This window comes from Pelecanus crispus, unplaced genomic scaffold (genome assembly GCF_030463565.1).
Source record: "Pelecanus crispus isolate bPelCri1 unplaced genomic scaffold, bPelCri1.pri SCAFFOLD_253, whole genome shotgun sequence".
Classification (NCBI taxonomy): Eukaryota; Metazoa; Chordata; class Aves; order Pelecaniformes; family Pelecanidae; genus Pelecanus; species Pelecanus crispus.
The window spans coordinates 1-21,509 of record NW_027461333.1 but is presented as its reverse complement, the minus strand read 5'-3'; the positions used below and the strand labels follow the sequence as shown (position 1 = coordinate 21,509).

The window sequence follows — 21,509 nt, the reverse complement described above, 5'->3', positions numbered from 1 at the left end:
GGACCCCACCAGACCCATGGACCCCACTGGACCCATGGAGCCCACCAGACCCACGGACCCCACCGGACCCATGGACCCCACCAGACCCACGGACCCCACCAGACCCACGGACCCCACTGGACCCATGGACCCCACCAGACCCACGGACCCCACCAGACCCATGGACCCCACCGGACCCATGGAGCCCACCAGACCCATGGACCCCACCGGACCCATGGAGCCCAGCAGACCCATGGACCCCACCAGACCCATGGAGCCCACCAGACCCATGGACCCCACTGGACCCATGGACCCCACCAGACACCAGACCCACGGACCCCACCAGACCCATGGAGCCCACCCGCCCCATGGAGCCCACCCGCCCCATGGAGCCCACCAGACCCACAAACCCCACTGGACCCATGGACCCCACCCACCCCATGGACCCCACCAGACCCATGGACCCCACTGGACCCATGGAGCCCACCAGACCCACGGACCCCACTGGACCCATGGACCGCACCAGACCCACGGAGCCCACCAGACCCACGGACCCCACTGGACCCATGGAGCCCAGCAGACCCATGGACCCCACCAGACCCACAGAGCCCACCAGACCCATGGACCCCACTGGACCCATGGAGCCCAGCAGACCCATGGACCCCACCAGACCCATGGACCCCACCCGCCCCATGGAGCCCACCAGACCCACGGGCCCCACCAGACCCATGGACCCCACCAGACCCACAGAGCCCACCAGACCCATGGACCCCACTGGACCCATGGACCCCACCAGACCCACGGACCCCACCAGACCCATGGACCCCACTGGACCCATGGAGCCCAGCAGACCCATGGACCCCACCAGACCCATGGACCCCACCCGCCCCATGGAGGCCACCAGACCCATGGACCCCACCAGACCCATGGAGCCCACCAGACCCATGGAGCCCACCAGACCCACGGACCCCACCAGACCCATGGAGCCCAGCAGACCCACAGAGCCCACCGGACCCACAGACTCCACCAGACCCACAAACCCCACTGGACCCATGGAGGCCAGGAGACCCACCGACCCCACAGGACACATGGAGCCCACTGGACCCACAGGCTCCACCGGACCCACAGACCCCACCAGACCCATGGACCTCACCAGACCCACAGGCTCCACCGGACCCACAGACCCCACCAGACCCATGGACCTCACCAGACCCACAGAGCCCACCGGACCCACAGAGCCCACCGGACCCACAGACTCCACCAGACCCACAAACCCCACTGGACCCATGGAGCCCAGGAGACCCACAGACCCCACAGGACACATGGAGCCCACTGGACCCACAGGCTCCACCGGACCCACAGACCCCACCAGACCCATGGACCCACGGACCCCACCCGCCCCATGGAGCCCACCAGACCCACAGACCCCACTGGAGCCACAGAGCCCACAGACCCATAGACCCCACCGGACCCATGGACCCCACCCGCCCCATGGAGCCCACCAGACCCACAGACCCCACAGGAGCCACAGAGCCCACAGACCCATGGACCCCACCGACCCACAGACCCCATGGACCCATGGAGCCCATTGGACCCATGGAGCCCACCAGACCCATGGACCCCATCGGACCCCACCAGACCCACAGAGCCCACCTGCCCCACACACCCCACTGGACCCATGGAGCCCACCTGCCCACAGACCCCACCGGACCCCTGGACCCCATCGGACCCATAGACCCCACCCGCCCCACAGAGCCCACCAGACCCACAGAGCCCACCAGACCCATGGACCCCACCCACCCCATGGACCCCACCAGACCCACGGACCCCACCAGACCCACGGAGCCCAGCAGACCCATAGACCCCACTGGACCCACGGACCCCACCGGACCCACGGACCCCACCAGACCCATGGACCCCACTGGACCCATGGAGCCCAGCAGACCCACGGACCCCACCAGACCCATGGACCCCACTGGACCAATGGAGCCCACTGGACCCATGGAGCCCAGCAGACCCATGGAGGCCACCAGACCCATGGACCCCACCCGCCCCATGGAGCCCACCAGACCCATGGACCCCACCAGACCCACGGACCCCACCGGACCCATGGACCCCACCAGACCCATGGACCCCACTGGACCCATGGAGCCCAGCAGACCCACGGACCCCACCAGACCCATGGACCCCACTGGACCCATGGAGCCCAGCAGACCCATGGACCCCACCAGACCCATGGAGCCCACCCCGCCCCATGGAGCCCACCCGCCCCATGGAGCCCACCAGACCCACGGACCCCACTGGACCCATGGACCCCACCCGCCCCATGGAGCCCACCAGACCCACGGACCCCACTGGACCCATGGACCCCACTGGACCCATGGAGCCCAGCAGACCCATGGAGCCCACCCGCCCCACAGAGCCCGCCCGCCCCACGGAGCCCACCAGACCCACAGAGCCCGCCCGCCCCACGGAGCCCACCCGCCCCACGGAGCCCACCAGACCCACGGACCCCACCCGCCCCATGGAGCCCACCAGACCCACGGACCCCACCGGACCCACGGACCCCACCAGACCCATGGAGCCCCACCCACCCCATGGAGCCCAGCAGACCCACGGACCCCACCAGACCCATGGAGCCCACCCGCCCCATGGAGCCCACCAGACCCACGGACCCCACCAGACCCATGGACCCCACTGGACCCATGGAGCCCAGCAGACCCATGGACCCCACCAGACCCATGGAGCCCACCCGCCCCATGGACCCCCCACCCGCCCCATGGAGCCCACCAGACCCACGGACCCCACTGGACCCATGGACCCCACTGGACCCATGGAGCCCAGCAGACCCATGGAGCCCACCCGCCCCATGGAGCCCAGCAGACCCACGGACCCCACCAGACCCATGGAGCCCACTGGACCCATGGAGCCCAGCAGACCCACGGACCCCACCAGACCCATGGACCCCACTGGACCAATGGAGCCCACTGGACCCATGGAGCCCAGCAGACCCATGGAGGCCACCAGACCCATGGACCCCACCCGCCCCATGGAGCCCACCAGACCCATGGACCCCACCAGACCCACGGACCCCACCGGACCCATGGACCCCACCAGACCCATGGACCCCACTGGACCCATGGAGCCCAGCAGACCCACGGACCCCACCAGACCCATGGACCCCACTGGACCCATGGAGCCCACCAGACCCATGGACCCCACCAGACCCATGGAGCCCACCCGCCCCATGGAGCCCACCCGCCCCATGGAGCCCACCAGACCCACGGACCCCACTGGACCCATGGACCCCCACCCGCCCCATGGAGCCCACCAGACCCACGGACCCCACTGGACCCATGGACCCCACTGGACCCATGGAGCCCAGCAGACCCATGGAGCCCACCCGCCCCACAGAGCCCGCCCGCCCCACGGAGCCCACCAGACCCACAGAGCCCGCCCGCCCCACGGAGCCCACCCGCCCCACGGAGCCCACCAGACCCACGGACCCCACCCGCCCCATGGAGCCCACCAGACCCACGGACCCCACCGGACCCACGGACCCCACCAGACCCATGGAGCCCACCCACCCCATGGAGCCCAGCAGACCCACGGACCCCACCAGACCCATGGAGCCCACCCGCCCCATGGAGCCCACCAGACCCACGGACCCCACCAGACCCATGGACCCCACTGGACCCATGGAGCCCAGCAGACCCATGGACCCCACCAGACCCATGGAGCCCACCCGCCCCATGGACCCCCACCCGCCCCATGGAGCCCACCAGACCCACGGACCCCACTGGACCCATGGACCCCACTGGACCCATGGAGCCCAGCAGACCCATGGAGCCCACCCGCCCCATGGACCCCACCCGCCCCATGGAGCCCACCAGACCCCACGGACCCCCACTGGACCCATGGACCCCACTGGACCCATGGAGCCCAGCAGACCCATGGAGCCCACCCGCCCCACAGAGCCCGCCCGCCCCACGGAGCCCACCCACCCCACAGAGCCCACCCGCCCCACGGAGCCCACCAGACCCACAGAGCCCGCCCCGCCCCACGAGCCCACCCGCCCCACGGAGCCCGCCAGACCCACGGACCCCCCCCGCCCCACGGATCCCCCCGGAGCCCCAGCGGCACCCACCCATTTCGAGGGTGGCGGGGGACGCCCCGGGCAGCTCGGCGCAGGGGCGGCCGCCGTTCTGGGGGGGCCGGCAGTCGCGCCGCCGCAGCCGCACCCCGCCGCAGCCCCCCGTGCAGTTGGACCAGGGCGCCCACTCGCTCCAGGCGCCGTCGACTGCGGGTGGGGGGAGAGGCGTGAGGGTGGGCACCCCCTGCCCCCACCCCCTGCCCGCACCCCCTGGCACCCCCCAGACCCCCGGCCATGGCAACCCCCCCCGGGCACCCCCAAACCCACCGGCTGGGGGACCCCCCCCAGGCCCCCCGGTACTGCTGGCACCCCTGGGGGGGGTGGCACCCTAAATCTGAAAAATCTCCCCAGCCATGGGAACCCCCAAACCCCCGGGCACCCAACCCTGGGACCCCCATGGGAACCCCCAAACCCCCCGGGCACCCAACCCTGGGACCCCCCAAATTCCCTGGGCACCCCAGCCATGGGACCCCCATGGGACCCCCCCAAACCCCCCGGGCACCCAACCCTGGGACCCCCAAATCCCCCAGGCACCCCAGCCATGGGAACCCCCAAACCCCCTGGGCACCCCACCCTGGGACCCCCATGGGAACCCCCAAACCCTCCGGGCACCCAACCCTGGGACCCCCATGGGAACCCCCTAAACCCCCCGGCACCCAACCCTGGGACCCCCATGGGAACCCCCAAACCCCCCGGGCACCCAACCCTGGGACCCCCATGGGAACCCCCAAACCCCCTGGGCACCCAACCCTGGGACCCCCATGGGAACCCCCAAACCCCCCGGGCACCCAACCCTGGGACCCCCATGGGAACCCCCAAACCCCCCGGCACCCAACCCTGGGACCCCCATGGGAACCCCCAAATCCCCCAGGCACCCCAGCCATGGAAACCCCCACGGGAACCCCCCAGACCCCCCGGGCACCCAACCCTGGGACCCCCCAAATCCCCCGGGCACCCCAGCCATGGAAACCCCCATGGGAACCCCCAAACCCCCCGGGCACCCAACCATGGGACCCCCCAAATCCCCCAGGCACCCCAGTCATGGGAACCCCCAAATTTCCTGGCCACCCCAGCCATGGGAACCCCCACGGCACCCCCCCAAACCCCCCGGGCACCCAACCCTGGGACCCCCATGGGAACCCCCAAACCCCCTGGGCACCCAACCCTGGGGCCCCCAAACCCCCAGGCACCCCAGACATGGGAACCCCCACAGGACCCCCCAAACCCCCCGGGCACCCAACCCTGGGACCCCCCAAACCCCCCGGGCACCCAACCATGGGACCCCCATGGGAACCCCCAAACCCCCCAGGCACCCAACCCTGGGACCCCCCAAATTCCCCAGGCACCCCAGCCATGGGACCCCCCATGGGAACCCCCAAACCCCCCAGGCACCCAACCCTGGGACCCCCACGGCACCCCCCAAACCCCCCGGCACCCAACCCTGGGACCCCCATGGAACCCCCAAACCCCCCGGCACCCAACCCTGGGACCCCCATGGGAACCCCCAAACCCCCCGGGCACCCAACCCTGGGACCCCCAAATCCCCCAGGCACCCCAGCCATGGGACCCCCCAAATCCTCCAGGCACCCCAGCCATGGGAACCCCCCCCCACGGGACCCCCCAAACCCCCCGGGCACCCAACCCTGGGACCCCCAAACCCCCCGGGCACCCCAGCCATGGGACCCCCCAAATCCCCCGGGCACCCCAGCCATGGAAACCCCCATGGGAACCCCCAAACCCCCCGGCACCCAACCCTGGGACCCCCATGGGAACCCCCAAACCCCCCGGCACCCAACCCTGGGACCCCCATGGGAACCCCCAAACCCCCCAGGCACCCAACCCTGGGACCCCCACGGCACCCCCCAAACCCCCCGGCACCCAACCCTGGGACCCCCATGGGAACCCCCAAACCCCCCGGGCACCCAACCCTGGGACCCCCATGGGAACCCCCCAAACCCCCTGGGCACCCAACCCTGGGACCCCCGAAACCCCCCAGGCACCCAACCCTGGGACCCCCACGGGACCCCCCAAACCCCCCAGGCACCCAACCCTGGGACCCCCCAAATCCCCCAGGCACCCCAGCCATGGGACCCCCCAAATCCCCCAGGCACCCCAGCCATGGGAACCCCCACGGGACCCCCCAAACCCCCCAGGCACCCAACCCTGGGACCCCCCAAATTCCCTGGGCACCCCAGCCATGGGACCCCCCATGGGAACCCCCAAACCCCCCGGGCACCCAACCCTGGGACCCCCACGGGGACCCCCCAAACCCCCCGGCACCCAACCCTGGGACCCCCATGGGAACCCCCAAACCCCCCGGGCACCCAACCCTGGGACCCCCAAATCCCCCAGGCACCCCAGCCATGGGACCCCCCAAACCCCCCAGGCACCCAACCCTGGGACCCCCAAATCCCCCGGGCACCCCAGCCATGGGAACCCCCACGGCACCCCCCAAACCCCCCGGGCACCCAACCCTGGGACCCCCAAATCCCCCCGGCATCCCTGGGGGCTGGCACCCCCCAAGCCCCCCACTCCAGCCCCCCAGACCCCCCGTCCGCGCCGGCAGCCGGGCTCACCGGGGCAGGCGACGCTGAAGCACTGCCGCTGCTGCGCGGCCTGGCCCTGGCAGCGGTGCAGCACGCCGGGCCGGCGCTGCCGGCAGCCCCGCTGGCGCCGCTGCAAGCCGGGACCGCAGGAGCGGCTGCAGTCGCCCCAGGGCCCCCAGACCCCCCACGTCCCGCACTCCTCCTCGTCCCGGGAAGGCTCCCCGCAATCCGGCACGCCGTCGCACACCTGCGGCACCGAAGCCACGCTTCGACGCGGGCACACCCGCGGCGGCACCGGGAGGGGTGGGGGTCCCCCCCGGACCCCCCCGAACCTGCTGGAAGGCGACGCACTCGCCCCCGCCGCAGGCGTATTCGGCGCAGGGACCCCCCCGTCCGGTTGCTCCCGCCGGCGCGGACGCGGTGCTCTGCGCAGGGGGACACGCGGTGGCCGTGGCGGGGTGGCCGACCCCCAGCCGCGACCCCGCCGCCAGCCCCCGGCCCGTCCCGGCGACCCCCTCACCGCAGGCCAGCTCGTCCTCGCCACCGGGACAGTCGGCGGCACCGTCGCAGACCCTCGACGCGTTCAGGCAGACGCCGTCGTCGCAGGCGAAGTGCCCCGGGCACGGCGGCACGGTGGTAGAGCCTGCGCCGGAGCCGGGGCACCGTCAGCTGCAAAGCCACGGGGCGACCCCCCCAAAAAGCACCCCACCGCCGCGGCGGCGGACAGCGGGGGGGGGACCCCTCGCCGTGGCTGACCGCAGTGGTCGGCGCTCTCGTCGGAGCGGTCGCGGCAGTGGGGCACGCCGTCGCAGAGCTGGCCGTAGGCGACGCAGTCGGCGCCGTGGGCGCAGGGGAAGTGGCCCGGCTCGCAGCCGCCAGCGCAGCCCAGCTCGTCGCTGCCGTCGTGGCAATCGGCCTCGCCGTCGCAGAGCCAGCCCCGCGGCACGCACTCCCCCGCTCCCGCAGGCGAAGGCGTAGGGGCCGCACGCCGGCGCTGGGGGTGCCGGGTCACCGCCGCATTCCCGGCCCGATGGTCGCCATCCCCGCCGGCTGCCATGCCGGCGCGCGGCACGGCGCTCCCCGGCGAGCGCGGCCGCGCCGGGGGCAATGGGGAGCTGCGCAGGGGGTCCGGCCGCCCCGCGGCACCGCCGCCCCTCACCTGCCGAGACGTCGGTGGCTGTGGTGAACGCGGCGGCGGGCAGTGCCACCGCGCAGCCCGCCGGGCTCTCGTCCCAGCCGTCCCGGCAGTCGCGGACGCCGTCGCAGATCGCGGCCTCGCCAATGCAGGAGCCGTCGGGGCAGAGGAGCTGCCCGGGGGGGCAGGTGACGCGGTCTGGGGGGGGCACACGGTCCCATGGGGCGACGCCGGCGCCGGCCGGGGGGTCCCGGTGGCGGGGGGCTCGGCCGCGCCGCCGCTCACCTGGGCAGAAAGCCTCGTCGGTGCCGTTGGCGCAGTCGCGGTGGCCGTCGCAGACGGCGGCCAGGGGCAGGCAGCGGCCGTCGGGGCACTGGAAGTGGCCGGCGGGGCAGACGCAGCCGCGCTCGTCGCTGAAGTCGCCGCAGTCGTCGCGGCCGTCGCAGCGGCGCGGGTACGGCACGCACCGGCCCACCGCGCAGCGGAACTCGCCCGCCTCGCAGCTCGGGCTGCAGCCTGCAGCGGTGGCGGTCAGCGACCCCCCGCCGTGGGGCGCAGACCCCGAAGGACCGGGGGGCTCCGACCCCCTCGCCGTGGGGCGCAGACCCCGAAGGACCGGGGGGGCTCCGACCCCCTCGCCGTGGGGCGCAGACCCCGAAGGACCGGGGGGGCTCCGACCCCCTCGCCGTGGGGCGCAGACCCCGAAGGACCGGGGGGGCTCCGACCCCCCTGCCGTGGGGCGCAGACCCCGAAGGACCGGGGGGCTCCGACCCCCTCGCCGTGGGGCGCAGACCCCGAAGGACCGGGGGGGCTCCGACCCCCTCGCCGTGGGGCGCAGACCCCGAAGGACCGGGGGGGCTCCGACCCCCTCGCCGTGGGGCGCAGACCCCGAAGGACCGGGGGGCTCCGACCCCCTCGCCGTGGGGCGCAGACCCCGAAGGGCAGGGGGGGCTCCGACCCCCTGCCGTGGGGCGCAGACCCCGAAGGACCGGGGGGGCTCCGACCCCCTCGCCGTGGGGCGCAGACCCCGAAGGACCGGGGGGGCTCCGACCCCCTCGCCGTGGGGCGCAGACCCCGAAGGACCGGGGGGCTCCGACCCCCTCGCCGTGGGGTGCAGCCCGCTCCTGTCGCCCGCTGCTATGGGACCGGGGACCCCCATAACGCGCCCCCTTCCCCGGGACCCCCCGGCGCAGCCGTGGGGCCACTCGCCTGCCTCGTCCGAGTCGTCGGCGAAGCCGCAGTCCAGCTCCCCGTCGCAGACGCGTTCCGGGGGGAGGCAGCGGCCGCTGGCGCAGCCGAATTGGGGGGGCGTGCAGGTTTCGGTGGGGCAGCCGCCCTCGTCGGAGCCGTCGGGGCAGTCGGGCACGCCGTCGCAGCGGGCGCCCCAGGCCAGGCACTGCCCGCCGGCGCAGCGGTGCTGGTGCGGGGCGCAGCGCGGGGCGCAGACCTCGTCCGAGCCGTCGCCGCAGTCTTCCTCGTTGTCGCAGACCCAGGCGCCCGGCACGCAGCGGCCGTCGGCGCGGCAGGCGAACTCCCACTCGGCGCAACGCGGCTGGGCCGGGCAGGGCTCCGGCGAGGATGGGCACCGCCACCGGCCCGCCGCGCACGTGCTGCGGGGACGCCGACGGCTCGGCTCTGGGCTGCTTGCCCGCGGTCCCGGTGTCGCCGGCCCCGCTGCCGGCGGGCGCCAAATGGCTGCCGGACTCACCAGTTCTTGCAGCCCTGCTGCACCGCGGCGCCGGCCGGGAAGGCGAAGCCGTCCCAGAAGCAGGGGCATTCGGTGGGCTCGACGCAGCCGCCCTCTGCCAGCGGGGAGGGGAGCGGGCGTCGGACCGCGGCCGAGCCGACCCCCGGCACGCGGCCGAGCCGCCGGCGCCCAAAGCCGGGTCCGGACCCCGCACCGCGTGGGCAGGGAGGGGGTCGGGGCAGGGTGGGCGCAGACCCCCCGCGCCCAGGAGCGGGGAGGCGGGTGCGAGCCCGGCACCCAAAGCTGGTTGGGGGGCCAGCCCCACGCCGTAGCCAGGTCTCACCGTGCAGGACCCTCCCCGGGGGGCAGAAGCAGCCCTCCAGGCAGGACAGGCCCCGGCAGTGCTCGGGGGGCTCCCGGCCGAGGTCGCGGCAGGTTGGGGGGCAGGGGGGGCCGCAGGCGCTGTACTCCAGCCCCCGCTCGCACTGCAGCGCTGGAGACGGAGCGGGGGGGGGGGGGGTCAGGGCTGTGCCCCCCCTGCCCCACGGCTGCCTGCCCCACGGCTGCCTGCCCCACACCCTCCCCACGGCCCCATGGGGGGGTCCTGCCCCCCGACACGCACCCCGGGATCGCAGCCCCATCGCTCGCCTGGACCGGACCCGGACCCCAGCACAGCCCTGGGGAGGGGGGCACAGCCCGGACCCCCAGCCCGGACCCCCCCCCCCCCGCCCAGCCTCCTGGCGACTCACGGCACAGCTCCTGGCTCCTCCAGCGGATGTGGACGCCGCGCCGGCCGCACTCCTCGGCGTAGGCGGCGATGGCCGTGCACAGGCACTCGCAGTCCCCCCCGGAGTCGCAGCTGCCGGCACGAGCGCGGTGGGGTGGGCGCCGGGTTTGGTGGCATAAAGGTGGCGGGGACCCCCCCCCATCACACCTCCGCCGCAGCTCGGGGACCCCCCGCCCCGCTGCCGTCCCCGCACTTACCCGCAGGCGTCAAAGACGCACCAGTCGTAGAAGCGCTGGCACGGCACGGCGTCGTGGCACGGCGCGAAGAGCCGCTGCCGGAGGACGCTGCAGCGCCCGCGGGCCCACGTCGCCCGGTGGGGGCTCTCCTGGGGGGGTCGGTGCTGCCGTCAGACGCCGGCCCTCGGCCAGCCGGGCACCGGGGCTGACCCCCGCCCGCCGCCCGCCGCCGTCACCGCGCAGGAACCCCGGTTCCCCATCCCCGTCCGTACGGTGCAGGGGTGCCGTGCGTCGGCGCCGTCCACCTCGGGGCAGAGCAGGCTGAGGCGCCAGGAGTTGCCGAAGAGGTCGGCGGTGGGCTCCAGCACCCCTTGCCGGCTGGCGAAATCGTTCTCGGCGTCGCCGTCGAAGTTGCCGCAGAGCCCGGCCACGCGGCCCCGGTGCTGCGGCTCCAGGCGGACGTACACCCGCGTGCCTGCGACGGCACGGCGCGGCGCTCGGCACCGGCGGCCCCCCACGGCACGGCGGGCCCAGGGACCCCCCCCCCGAACCCCCCGGCGCCTCTCACCTCCGTCCCAGAGCACCGCCAGCCCCAGGCGTGAGAGGAGGAGGAGGAAGAGGCCGGCGCGCTCCAGCGTCAGCCCGGTCCCGCTGTAGACTTTGGGGGGTCGGACCGAGACCCCGTTCACCGTCACGCCCCTCCCTGCCGGGACGGAGCGGGCCGTCAGCGCCGGTGACCCCCGGCACGTCGCCGTCCTCACCGGCGCCCCGTCCCCGTCCCCGTGGGGCACCCGTCCCCGTGCCCCCGCCGCCCCCCTCACCCCGCAGCATGTGCACCACGGTGTTGCCCATCACCACCACCACCGACTTGGTGCAGGTGACGCCGCCGGTGCCGCAGGGGACGTTCTCGGCGGTGACGGCGAAGAGGCCGTCGGCCTCGCGCGCCAGCAGGTACTCGCAGTCCCCCGGGAAGGAGAAGGCTCGCCCGTCGAAGGTGACGTAGTGGGGGTCCCCCGCGGCCACGCAGGTGCCGGCGCACTCCTCCCGCCCGCAGTGCCAGCGCTGCTGCCGGCACACGCTGCCGGGGGGACGGAGCTGAGCGCCGGCACGGCCACGGCATCGCCAGCGTCACTGGAGGGGATGGAAAGGTTGGGGGGGGGGTGGGGTTGGCGCTGGGGTTGGCGGGGGTCTCACCAAGTGTTGCAGTCCCGCACGATGGTGTCGTTGGGCCGGTACAGCCGCCCGCCGTGGTGGCAGGGACACTCCTCGGGGGGCACGCAGCGCCCGTCCTGCCGGCACGAGACCCCCGCACCGGTGAGGCGGGGATGGGGGGAGCGGGGGCTGATGGCCCCCCTGGGGGGCTCCGGGCGGGCACCAACAGTGGGGCTGGGACCCCCCGGTGCCCCTCGCCAGCCCCCCACAGCCCAAATCCTTGATGCCCCAAGTCCCCCGGACCCCCCGACACCCCAAGTCCCCCGGCCCCCCATGCCCTGGCTCCCCCGGCCCCCCAGCTCCCCAGCCACCCGCCTCCCGATGCCCCCGCTCCCCAGCCCCGGCCCCCCGGGACTCGCCCGCAGGAGGGGGTCACCCACCAGGAAGACGGTGCCGGGGGGGCAGACGCAGCCGTCGGCGATGCCGGCGCAGGTGCCGTTGGGTTCGGCGCTGTCGCAGCGGCGCAGGCAGGACCCCGGGGCGTGAACCAGCCCCCCGGGGCAGAGGGGGGCCGCGGGACAGGGGGCTTCGGTGCAGCGCCAGGACGCGCCGGCGCAGACGCTGCAGGGAAGGGAAGGGTGAGGGCGGCCCCGCGGCACCCCCAGCCTGGGGACCCCACGAGCAGCCGGCCCCACGCTGGGGTCCCTGCATCCCCAGCACCCATCCCCATCCCATCCCATCCCCATCCCATCCCACCCCATCCCCATCCCACCCCATCCCACCCCATCCCCATCCCATCCCCATCCCATCCCATCCCACCCCATCCCCATCCCATCCCCATCCCACCCCATCCCACCCCATCCCACCCCATCCCATCCCATCCCATCCCACCCCATCCCACCCCATCCCAACCCATCCCATCCCACCCCATCCCATCCCCATCCCATCCCATCCCCATCCTACCCCATCCCCATCCCATCCCCATCCCATCCCATCCCACCCCATCCCATCCCATCCCATCCCCATCCCCATCCCCTCCCATCCCATCCCATCCCATCCCCATCCCCTCCCATCCCATCCCATCCCATCCCATCCCCATCCCATCCCATCCCATCCCATCCCATCCCATCCAATCCCCATCCTACCCCATCCCATCCCATCCCATCCCATCCCATCCCATCCCATCCCACCCCATCCCACCCCATCCCCATCCCATCCCACCCCATCCCATCCCATCCCACCCCATCCCATCCCATCCCATCCCACCCCATCCCATCCCATCCCATCCCCATCCCATCCCCATCCCACCCCATCCCATCCCATCCCCATCCCATCCCATCCCATCCCATCCCATCCCATCCCATCCCATCCCACCCCATCCCACCCCATCCCCTCCCATCCCATCCCATCCCATCCCATCCCACCCCATCCCATCCCACCCCACCCCACCCCATCCCACCCCATCCCACCCCATCCCATCCCATCCCACCCCACCCCATCCCATCCCATCCCACCCCATCCCACCCCATCCCATCCCATCCCATCCCACCCCATCCCATCCCACCCCATCCCACCCCATCCCAGCCCATCCCATCCCATCCCATCCCATCCCATCCCACCCCATCCCACCCCATCCCAGCCCATCCCATCCCACCCCATCCCACCCCATCCCATCCCATCCCACCCCATCCCACCCCATCCCACCCCATCCCACCCCATCCCATCCCATCCCATCCCATCCCATCCCATCCCATCCCCATCCCATCCCCATCCCATCTCATCCCATCCCCATCCCCATCCCATCTCATCCCATCCCCATCCCATCTCATCCCATCCCCAGCCCAGCCCAGCCCAGCCCAATCCCATCCCATCCCCATCCCATCCCATCCCACCCCATCCCATCCCATCCCATCCCACCCCATCCCACCCCATCCCACCCCATCCCACCCCATCCCACCCCATCCCCGAGATGGTTCCACGCCCCCACCCCGGGGCCGGGGCCCGGCTCCTCTCCGACGGCACGGCTGCCCCGCGGCAGGGACGTTCAATGAAAGCCGCCTATCCCGCGGTGCCATGCCGAGCGGGCCGTAGGGGGGTTTCATCAGACGTCCCCCACCACCGCCACGTCCCACGGCACCGGATCGCCGGCCCTCGTCCTTCCCGGCCCCCGCCCGCCTCCGCGGCCCCTTGCCCGGTCCCTTCCACCGCCCCTCGCGCACCGGCCGGGCCACGCACCAGGCGTTGCAGCCCCGGCGGATCTGGCTGCCGGCGGGGTGGATCTCGGCGCCGTGGCGGCAGGGGCAGGCGCCCGGCGGGACGCACCGCCCGCCGTCGGACAGCACCAGCCCGGCGGGGCAGTTGCAGCCGGGGACGCAGAGCCCGTCCAGGTCGGGGCAGGAGCCGGCCCCGTCCAGGCGCAGGTCGGCGCAGGTCTGGCCGCAGGCGCGGCCGCACTCCAGGTAGAGCTGCCCCCCGCTGCACGGCGCGGCTGGGGGGACGGACGCACGGACGTCACCGACGGCAGCAGCCCTGGCCTGCCCTGCCCTGCCCGCACCCCCAGCACCCGCCCTGACTGGGGTCCCTGGGCACGTGGCAGCAGCATCCCCCACCCATCCTGTCCCGACCCATCCCACCCCATCCTGACACATCCCATCCTGTCCCGACCCATCCCACCCCATCCTGACACATCCCATCCTGTCCCGACCCATCCCACCCCATCCTGACTCATCCCAACCCATCCCAACCCATCCTGTCCATCCCATCCCACCCCATCCCATCCAGCCTGTCCCACGCCATCCATCCCATCTCATCCCATCCCATTCATCCTGCCCCATCCCATCCCGCTTCATCCTATCCTGTCCTTTCCCATCCCATCTATCCTGTCCCATCATACTCCATCCATCCCAAAATATCCATTGTCTTATCCCATCTATCCCATAACACCCATCCCATCCCATCCCACCTGTAGCTCCTTCCCCATCCCATCCCCATCCCCCCCATCCCATCCCATCCATCCCATCCCCATCCCATCCCCCCCATCCTATCCCCCCCATCCCCATCCCATCCATCCCATCCCCATCCCATCCTATCCCCATTCCATCCCTATCCCCATCCCATCCCATCCCATCCCACCCATCCTATCCCATCCATCCCATCCCATCCCATTCACCCACCCCACCCCACCCCATCCCATCCCATTCACCCCATCCCATCCCATCCCCACCCATCCCACCCATCCCCATCCCATCCTATCCCATCCCCATCCCATCCCATCCCATCCCCATCCCCATCCCCATCCCCATCCCCATCCTATCCCATTCCTTCCCCATCCCATCCCATCCCATCCCATCCCATCCCATACCATCCCATCCATTCCCATGCCCATCCCATCCCATCCCATCCATCCCCATCCCATCCCACCCCATCCCATCCCATCCCACCCCATCCCATCCCACCCCATCCCATCCCATCCCACCCCATCCCACCCCATCCCATCCCATCCCATCCCACCCCATCCCATCCCATCCCATCCCACCCCACCAATCCCAATCCCATGCATCCCCATCCCATCCCATCCCATCCCCATCCCATCCCATCCCCAGCCCATCCCACCCCCATCCCCATCCCATCCCATCCCATCCCATCCCATCCCCATCCCATCCCCATCCCATCCCCATCCCATCCCATCCCCATCCCATCCCACCCCACCCAATCCCAATCCCATGCCATCCCCATCCCATCCCCATCCCATCCCATCCCCACCCCATCCCACCCCCATCCCCATCCCATCCCCACCCCATCCCCATCCCATCCCATCCCAGCCCATCCCCTTCCCCATCCCCATCCCATCCCACCCCACCCAATCCCAATCCCATGCCATCCCCACCCCATCCCCATCCCATCCCCATCCCATCCCATCCCCATCCCACCCATCCCACCCCCATCCCCACCCCATCCCCATCCCATCCCCATCCCATCCCATCCCATCCCACCCCATCCCACCCCATCCCCATCCCATCCCCACCCCATCCCCCATCCCATCCCCATCCCATCCCATCCCATCCCACCCCATCCCCACCCCATCCCACCCCATCCCCATCCCAATCCCATCCCACCCCATCCCACCCCACCCCATCCCATCCCATCCCCATCCCACCCCACCCAATCCCAATCCCATCCCACCCCATCCCACCCCCCCCGCGCTCCCGCACCGCAGTGCCCCAGGCTCCTCCAGCGCAGGGCGGCTCCCTCCTGGGCGCAGCGCCGGGCGTAGGCAGCCAGGGCGTGGCACAGGCAGCGCTGCCCGCCCCGGCAGGCGCAGGCGTCGTGCAGGCACAGCCGGACGAAGGGCTCCGGCTCCACCACCCGGTGGCAGGGCTGGGGGCGGGAGGGGCGCGTCGGGCCGCGGCGCTGGCATCCGGCACCGGCATCCGGCACCCCCGCCGGCGCCGGCTCGGGCGCCGGGCGCGCGCCCTTCGGCACCTGGAAGGCGGCGCCGTGCAGGACGGCGCAGGCGGCCTCGGCGAGCTCCCGCCGCCCGGCGAAGGCGTCGCAGGGCTCGAGGGGCGAGGGGCTGAGCGCGGGGCAGTCGCCGGACGCCCGGTACTTGTTGGCGAAGGCGGTGACGCCGGTCTCCACGTCGCCCGCCGGCGTGGTGAAATCGTCCCGCTGGTTCCAGTTGTAGGTGCCGCAGAGACCCCGCACCTACCGCACCGCGACGCGGCTCAGGGCGGGCCCCGCGGCATCCCCCGGTGCCGGGATGCATCCCGGCACGGCTCCACTGACCGGGCCCTGCCGCCGCGGCACGGCACAGCCGGGAACCGGGGCTCACCTTGTTGGCGAAGGCGGGCTGGAGGGTGATGTAGGCAGCGGGGGTCTCCAGCCCCCAGAGGACGTGGGCCCCGAAGGTCTGGAGCAGCAGGAAGGAGGAGGACGCCGGCGGACGCTCAGCTCGGCGCCGGCGAAGGGCAACGTCACCTCCCGCCCATCCACCGTCACCTCGCCTGCGCCGGGAGAGACGGAGGACGCCAGGGCTCAGCCACCGCGTTGGCACTGGCCACCATGGGCCATCGGGGCTCAGCCACCGCGTTGGCACTGGCCACCATGGGCCATCGGGGCACAGCCACTGGGCTGGTACTGGCCACCATGGGCCATCAGGGCTCAGCCACTGCGTTGGCACTGGCCACCATGGGCCATCAGGGCTCAGCCACTGCGTTGCACTGGCCACCATGCGCCATCGGGGCACAGCCACCACGTTGGCACTGGCCACCATGGGCCATCGGGGCACAGCCACTGGGCTGGCAGTGGCCACCATGTGCCATCAGGGCTCAGCCACCGGGCCGGCACTGGCCACCGGGCACGGGGATGGTCCCCACGGGTCACCTGTGCCGCGGAGGCGGGCGGAGATCCGGCGGGTGCTGACGGAGAGGGACCGGAGGCAGCCGAGGGGCCGGCGGCCATCGCAGGGCTCGTGCTCGGCCGTGATCAGCAGCTGCCCCTCCACGAAGTCCTTGGGGGGCAGAGACCCCCGCTGAGCCCCCCGCGCCGGGGTTCCCCGGGGCAGGGCCACCCCCAGGGCAAGGTCCCACCGCCGCGGCCACCCACCGCGGCCACCACGGCGGCCACCTCACCTGCACCAGGGTGTAGGCACAGGTACCCGGGAAGGAGAAGCTCCGGTGGTCGAAGGTGACGTAATGGCGGCCCCCCAGCACCGCGCACTCCCCCGGGCACCGGTCCTGGCTGCAGAGCCAGCGCCCGCCCTGGCACGTGCTGCGGGCACAGGAGGGGACGCCGGCATCACCGGGGGGGGGACACGCCGCGGCCACTGCGCCTCCCGCCATACCGGGCACGGATGGGGTGGGCCCCTGCCCCCTCGCCCCAAAAACCGGGGTGCGACGGGCGCCGTGCCCATCCGTAGGGTTTGTACCCCGGTGGGTGCAGCGAGCCCGGCGCGGCGGTGCAGGATGCGGCCCCGGCACCGCGGCATTGCTCACCACCGGTTGCAGCGCTGGCGGATGCTCTGGCCCGGGGCGTAGCGCTGGCGGCGGTGGTAGCAGGGGCAGTCGCTCGGGGGGATGCAGAGCCCCCCGTCCCGGTAGAGCCCCGGCACGCACTCGCAGCCGCCGGCACAGTCCTCGCGGCACGGCCCCTCCTCGACGCTGCCCACGGCCGCGCAGCTGGCGGGGCAGGAGGAGACGCAGTCCGAGAACCGCTTCCCCCGCGCCGCACCGCCGCTCTGCCAGGACAGACGCCGCGCTCAGCACCGGCGGGCTCGGCACCGGCGGGCTCGGCACCGACAGGCGCACCGCAGCGCATGACCGAGGGGTGCATGCATGGGCCTTTGGGGTGCTCAGCACGGCAGGGGGACAGAGGAGCCGCAGCGAGGGGCTCGGTGCCGGACCCCCCCCAGCTCCTTACCGCAGAAGCCCGGCCGGCGCCAGTCGATGTAGGTTTGGTGCAGGGCGCAGTCCCGTGCGTAGGCGGCGAAGGTGTCGCAGACGGCGGAGGGCGGTGAGGGCCCGGCGTCGCCCTCCCGGCACAGCACCTCCATGCACGCCGCGTAAAAGCCGCTGGCGTCGACCTGGCGCGGGGACGGCGGGTGAAGGCGGCGAGACCGGCACCCCGGCACCCCCCGACCCGCCGCGGCGGCGGGCCGCCCGCTCACCTCGCCGTGGCACTGGCGGAAGGGCTCGGCCAGCAGCTTGCCGCAGACGGCCTCGGCCGCCTGCCGTGCCGTGTCACCCGCCGCGCAGCCGGGGCCGGGCTCCACCGCGTCCCTGCAAGCGGGCTGAGACCGGGGGGGGGACCCTCAGAGCCGGGGTGACCCCCCCCCCCAGGGACCCCCAGCCGGACACGGGGGTTGGCAGCCCCGGTCCTCCCGGTGCCCGGCTCTGCCCTGGTACCTCTGAGCCGGCATCTGGGATCTTCCAGGAATTGCCAAAGCTGGCGGCAAAGGGGGGCCACGTCCCCCCCCGGCTGCAGGAAGTCATCTGGGGGCACAGGGAGGGCTGGGGCACGGGGGGTACGCGGCACACGGCCCCGGCACCGCATCTGCCACCATTCCCCCGGCACGGGGACGGCAGGGGCATCGCCGGCGAGGTGACGCTTACCGGCAGGGTCGTCGTTGTAGGGCCCGCAGAGCCCCCGCGTGCCGCCCCGCAGCTCGGTGCTGACCGTCACCCGTGACCGCCTGGCTCCCGTCCGAGCTCACCCGCACGCCCAGCCCGCTGGCCACCGCCACCCAGTCGCCCAGCCACGTCACGCTGATCCCTGCCGGCACCAGCGCCGGGCGGCTCAGCGTGGCACAGGGATGGGGACGGGATGGGATGGGAACCCCGGACCCCCGAGATCGCTGGCAGCGGGGCACGGAGCATCCCGCCGCCCTCACCGTTGTGCAGGTACGGCTGTCCCTCCGGCACTGCCACGCCGTTCACAGAGACGTTTCGGCCCCGGGCCGCCACCGCATCCATCCCGAAGGTCATGCGCAGCGCCTGCGGCGGCGTGGTGTCAGCTGGGGCTGCGGCTGGCAGCGGGGATGCCGCGGCCACGCCGGGGCACGCCACGAAGCCGTGCCGTGCCATGGGGACAGACCATGGCGTGCCGTGGAGCCCCTGCCCACTGGGAGAGCAGAGACCCCGGCCGGGATCCCCCTCGGACACCCCCCACCGCGGCGGCGGCCGGTACCCGGGGATTGCCGGCAGCGATGGAGACGGCCCAGGTGCTGTCGGCGGCGGCGGCCAGGCTGTAGGTGCACTCGCCGGAGAAGTGGAAGTGCGTCCCGTCAAAGGTGCGGTAGCGGGATCCGGCCCAGGTGAGGCAGCCGGCCGAGGGACCCCGGTGCCGGGCGGCCGCTCCCCGCAGAGACGCGGCGGGCGACGGCTGCAGGGACGCCTCTCCTGCAGCGGGGAGGCGACGCTGTTCGGCAAACACCGCCGCCGGACCCCCCGTGCCCACCCCGGGACCCCCGGACCCACCGGTGAGGGGCAGGCGGGTGCAGGCGATGCAGGGCGCGGCGGAGCCGTTCCTCCAGCTGTGCCCCCAGGGATGCCGGCAGCACTCGGCCAAGCTCATGGCGGAGAGGTTGCGGCTGCCGGCGGGGTCCTGGCACTGCCACGCGCCGTAGCAGCGCCCCAGCGAGCCTTCGCCTGCGGCACAGGGACGCGCCTCGTCTCCGCCGGCAAAGCGCCGGGCGCCACGACAGCTCGGGGGTCGGGCGGCGGGGACGGCACGGCGGTGCCACCGCGGCGACACCAACCACCCTACCTTCGGTGCAGTGGGGCCCGCTCCAGCCCTGGCAGCAGGCGCGCACCGTGCGGTTCCACACCACCGGCCGCGTCTCCGGGGGCCTGCGGGGTGGGGAGAACCCCGGCGTCAGGGGGGGTCCGGGGGCACGCGGTGCCCCGGCGTCGTCACCCCCCCCCCGGTGCCATGCACCGCGCGTCCCGGCGCTCACTTGTAGATGTAGCAGAGCGGGGTGCCGGAGCCGGGCTGGGCGTCGCGGTGGGGCTCGCCGCGGTCGCCGCCGTAGGCCTGGCGCATGCGGTCCCGGTCCATCCGCCAACCGGCCAGGCTGTAGTGGTAGAGGCTGGCGCAGGGCACCGCATCCTCGCGCCGCGGCGTCACCTCCTCCTCCGCTGCCACCTGCTCCGTCCGCTCGCACCACCGCCTGCCGCGGCACCGTGTCACCCGCGGCACACCAGCACCCACGCCGGCAACCATCCCTCAGGCTGCGGCCAGCGTTGCCGGGCCCCATCCTGGGTGCCGGCACGGGGACGCGGCGCAGCCACCGGCACGGAGGACTCACCCGGTGGCTGCCTCCACCGCAGCCGCCCGGAGCAGCAGGGAAACCAGGGACCAGCCGAGCACCCGCAGCCCCCCGGCCATGCCGCACCGTCCTCCGGCTGTGCCGCGCTGCACCGGCGGCTTTGACAAAGGGCGATCTGCGTTACCGGCGGAGCAGACCCCCGGTTGCAGCCCTGGGGGCATCCACGCGGCCGGGGGGTCCCCGCGGCACCCGCGCGGGGACCCCCCCGGCCGCGGTGGATGCCCGGCACATGCCGCCCCCGGTGACACGGGCAAGGATCGCCCCCAGAGCCCACAGGCAGCCCCCCAAGATGGGGGTCACCCCAGGACGGGGTCCACACCCCACCCCGTCCCTTCTTACCCACGGCCACCGGGACCCCCGCGCCGTGCCGGCTGGCTCCGGCACTGCCGCCGTGCCCCCCGGTCTCCTCCCACAGGGGCTGCGGGTTTTTATGGTATCGAACCGGCCGGCGGGGGCCAGCTGCGGGGCCGGCGATTGGACCCAGCTGCCAGTTTTGGGGGGACCCCCCCCCACACCGGACCCCGCCATGGCCCCGTCTCCAGGGCGAAGCCCTCCGCACTGCGCCGGGGGGGCCGGATCCGCAGTCCCCCCCCCAGCCCCGGCTCTGCCCAGCGGGGCCACATCCTGCATCCGGCATATTTTGGGATTAGGGATTAGGCACGGACGGACCAGGATACAGCCGGTATCACGCACGGACAGTTGGTACCGGCACACGCACACTCGGTACCGGCACATACACACTCGGTACCGGCACACGCACACTCGGTACCGGCACACACACACTCGGTACCGGGGCACACACACACTCGGTACCGGCACACACACACTCGGCACCGGGGCACACACACACTCGGTACCGGGGCACACACACACTCGGTACCGGGGCACACACACTCGGTACCGGGCACACACACACACTCGGTACCGGCACACACACACTCGGTACCGGGGCACACGCACACTCGGTACCGGTGCACACGCACACTCGGTACCGGCACACGCACACTCGGTACCGGGGCACACACACACTCGGTACCGGGGCACACACACACTCGGTACCGGCACACACA

The 21,509-nt window shown here is 73.1% G+C and overlaps 1 protein-coding gene across 1 annotated transcript in view; it reads right to left on the bottom strand.

Annotated features, from left to right (window-relative positions):
• Positions 1-20,333, bottom strand: part of LOC142596951 (SCO-spondin-like) — a gene marked incomplete at its 3' end in the record, with an annotated part of 41,966 nt that extends 21,633 nt beyond the window's left edge. Inside the window, 37 exon segments of the mRNA XM_075727393.1 lie at positions 4,127-4,279; positions 6,709-6,925; positions 7,011-7,321; positions 7,435-7,633; positions 7,635-7,672; positions 7,838-8,011; positions 8,099-8,329; positions 9,023-9,423; positions 9,522-9,615; positions 9,844-9,993; positions 10,250-10,359; positions 10,485-10,612; positions 10,736-10,938; positions 11,032-11,166; positions 11,285-11,541; positions 11,658-11,752; positions 12,056-12,236; positions 13,851-14,103; positions 15,827-15,992; positions 16,098-16,319; positions 16,447-16,550; positions 16,553-16,618; positions 16,998-17,124; positions 17,246-17,384; positions 17,609-17,835; positions 17,837-17,850; positions 18,033-18,195; positions 18,280-18,402; positions 18,518-18,565; positions 18,567-18,604; positions 18,725-18,797; positions 18,799-18,884; positions 19,003-19,105; positions 19,299-19,510; positions 19,589-19,759; positions 19,878-19,960; positions 20,068-20,333. Coding sequence (XP_075583508.1) covers positions 4,127-4,279; positions 6,709-6,925; positions 7,011-7,321; positions 7,435-7,633; positions 7,635-7,672; positions 7,838-8,011; positions 8,099-8,329; positions 9,023-9,423; positions 9,522-9,615; positions 9,844-9,993; positions 10,250-10,359; positions 10,485-10,612; positions 10,736-10,938; positions 11,032-11,166; positions 11,285-11,541; positions 11,658-11,752; positions 12,056-12,236; positions 13,851-14,103; positions 15,827-15,992; positions 16,098-16,319; positions 16,447-16,550; positions 16,553-16,618; positions 16,998-17,124; positions 17,246-17,384; positions 17,609-17,835; positions 17,837-17,850; positions 18,033-18,195; positions 18,280-18,402; positions 18,518-18,565; positions 18,567-18,604; positions 18,725-18,797; positions 18,799-18,884; positions 19,003-19,105; positions 19,299-19,510; positions 19,589-19,759; positions 19,878-19,960; positions 20,068-20,333 — 5,761 coding nt within the window.
• Between the last annotated feature and the right edge of the window lie 1,176 nt (positions 20,334-21,509).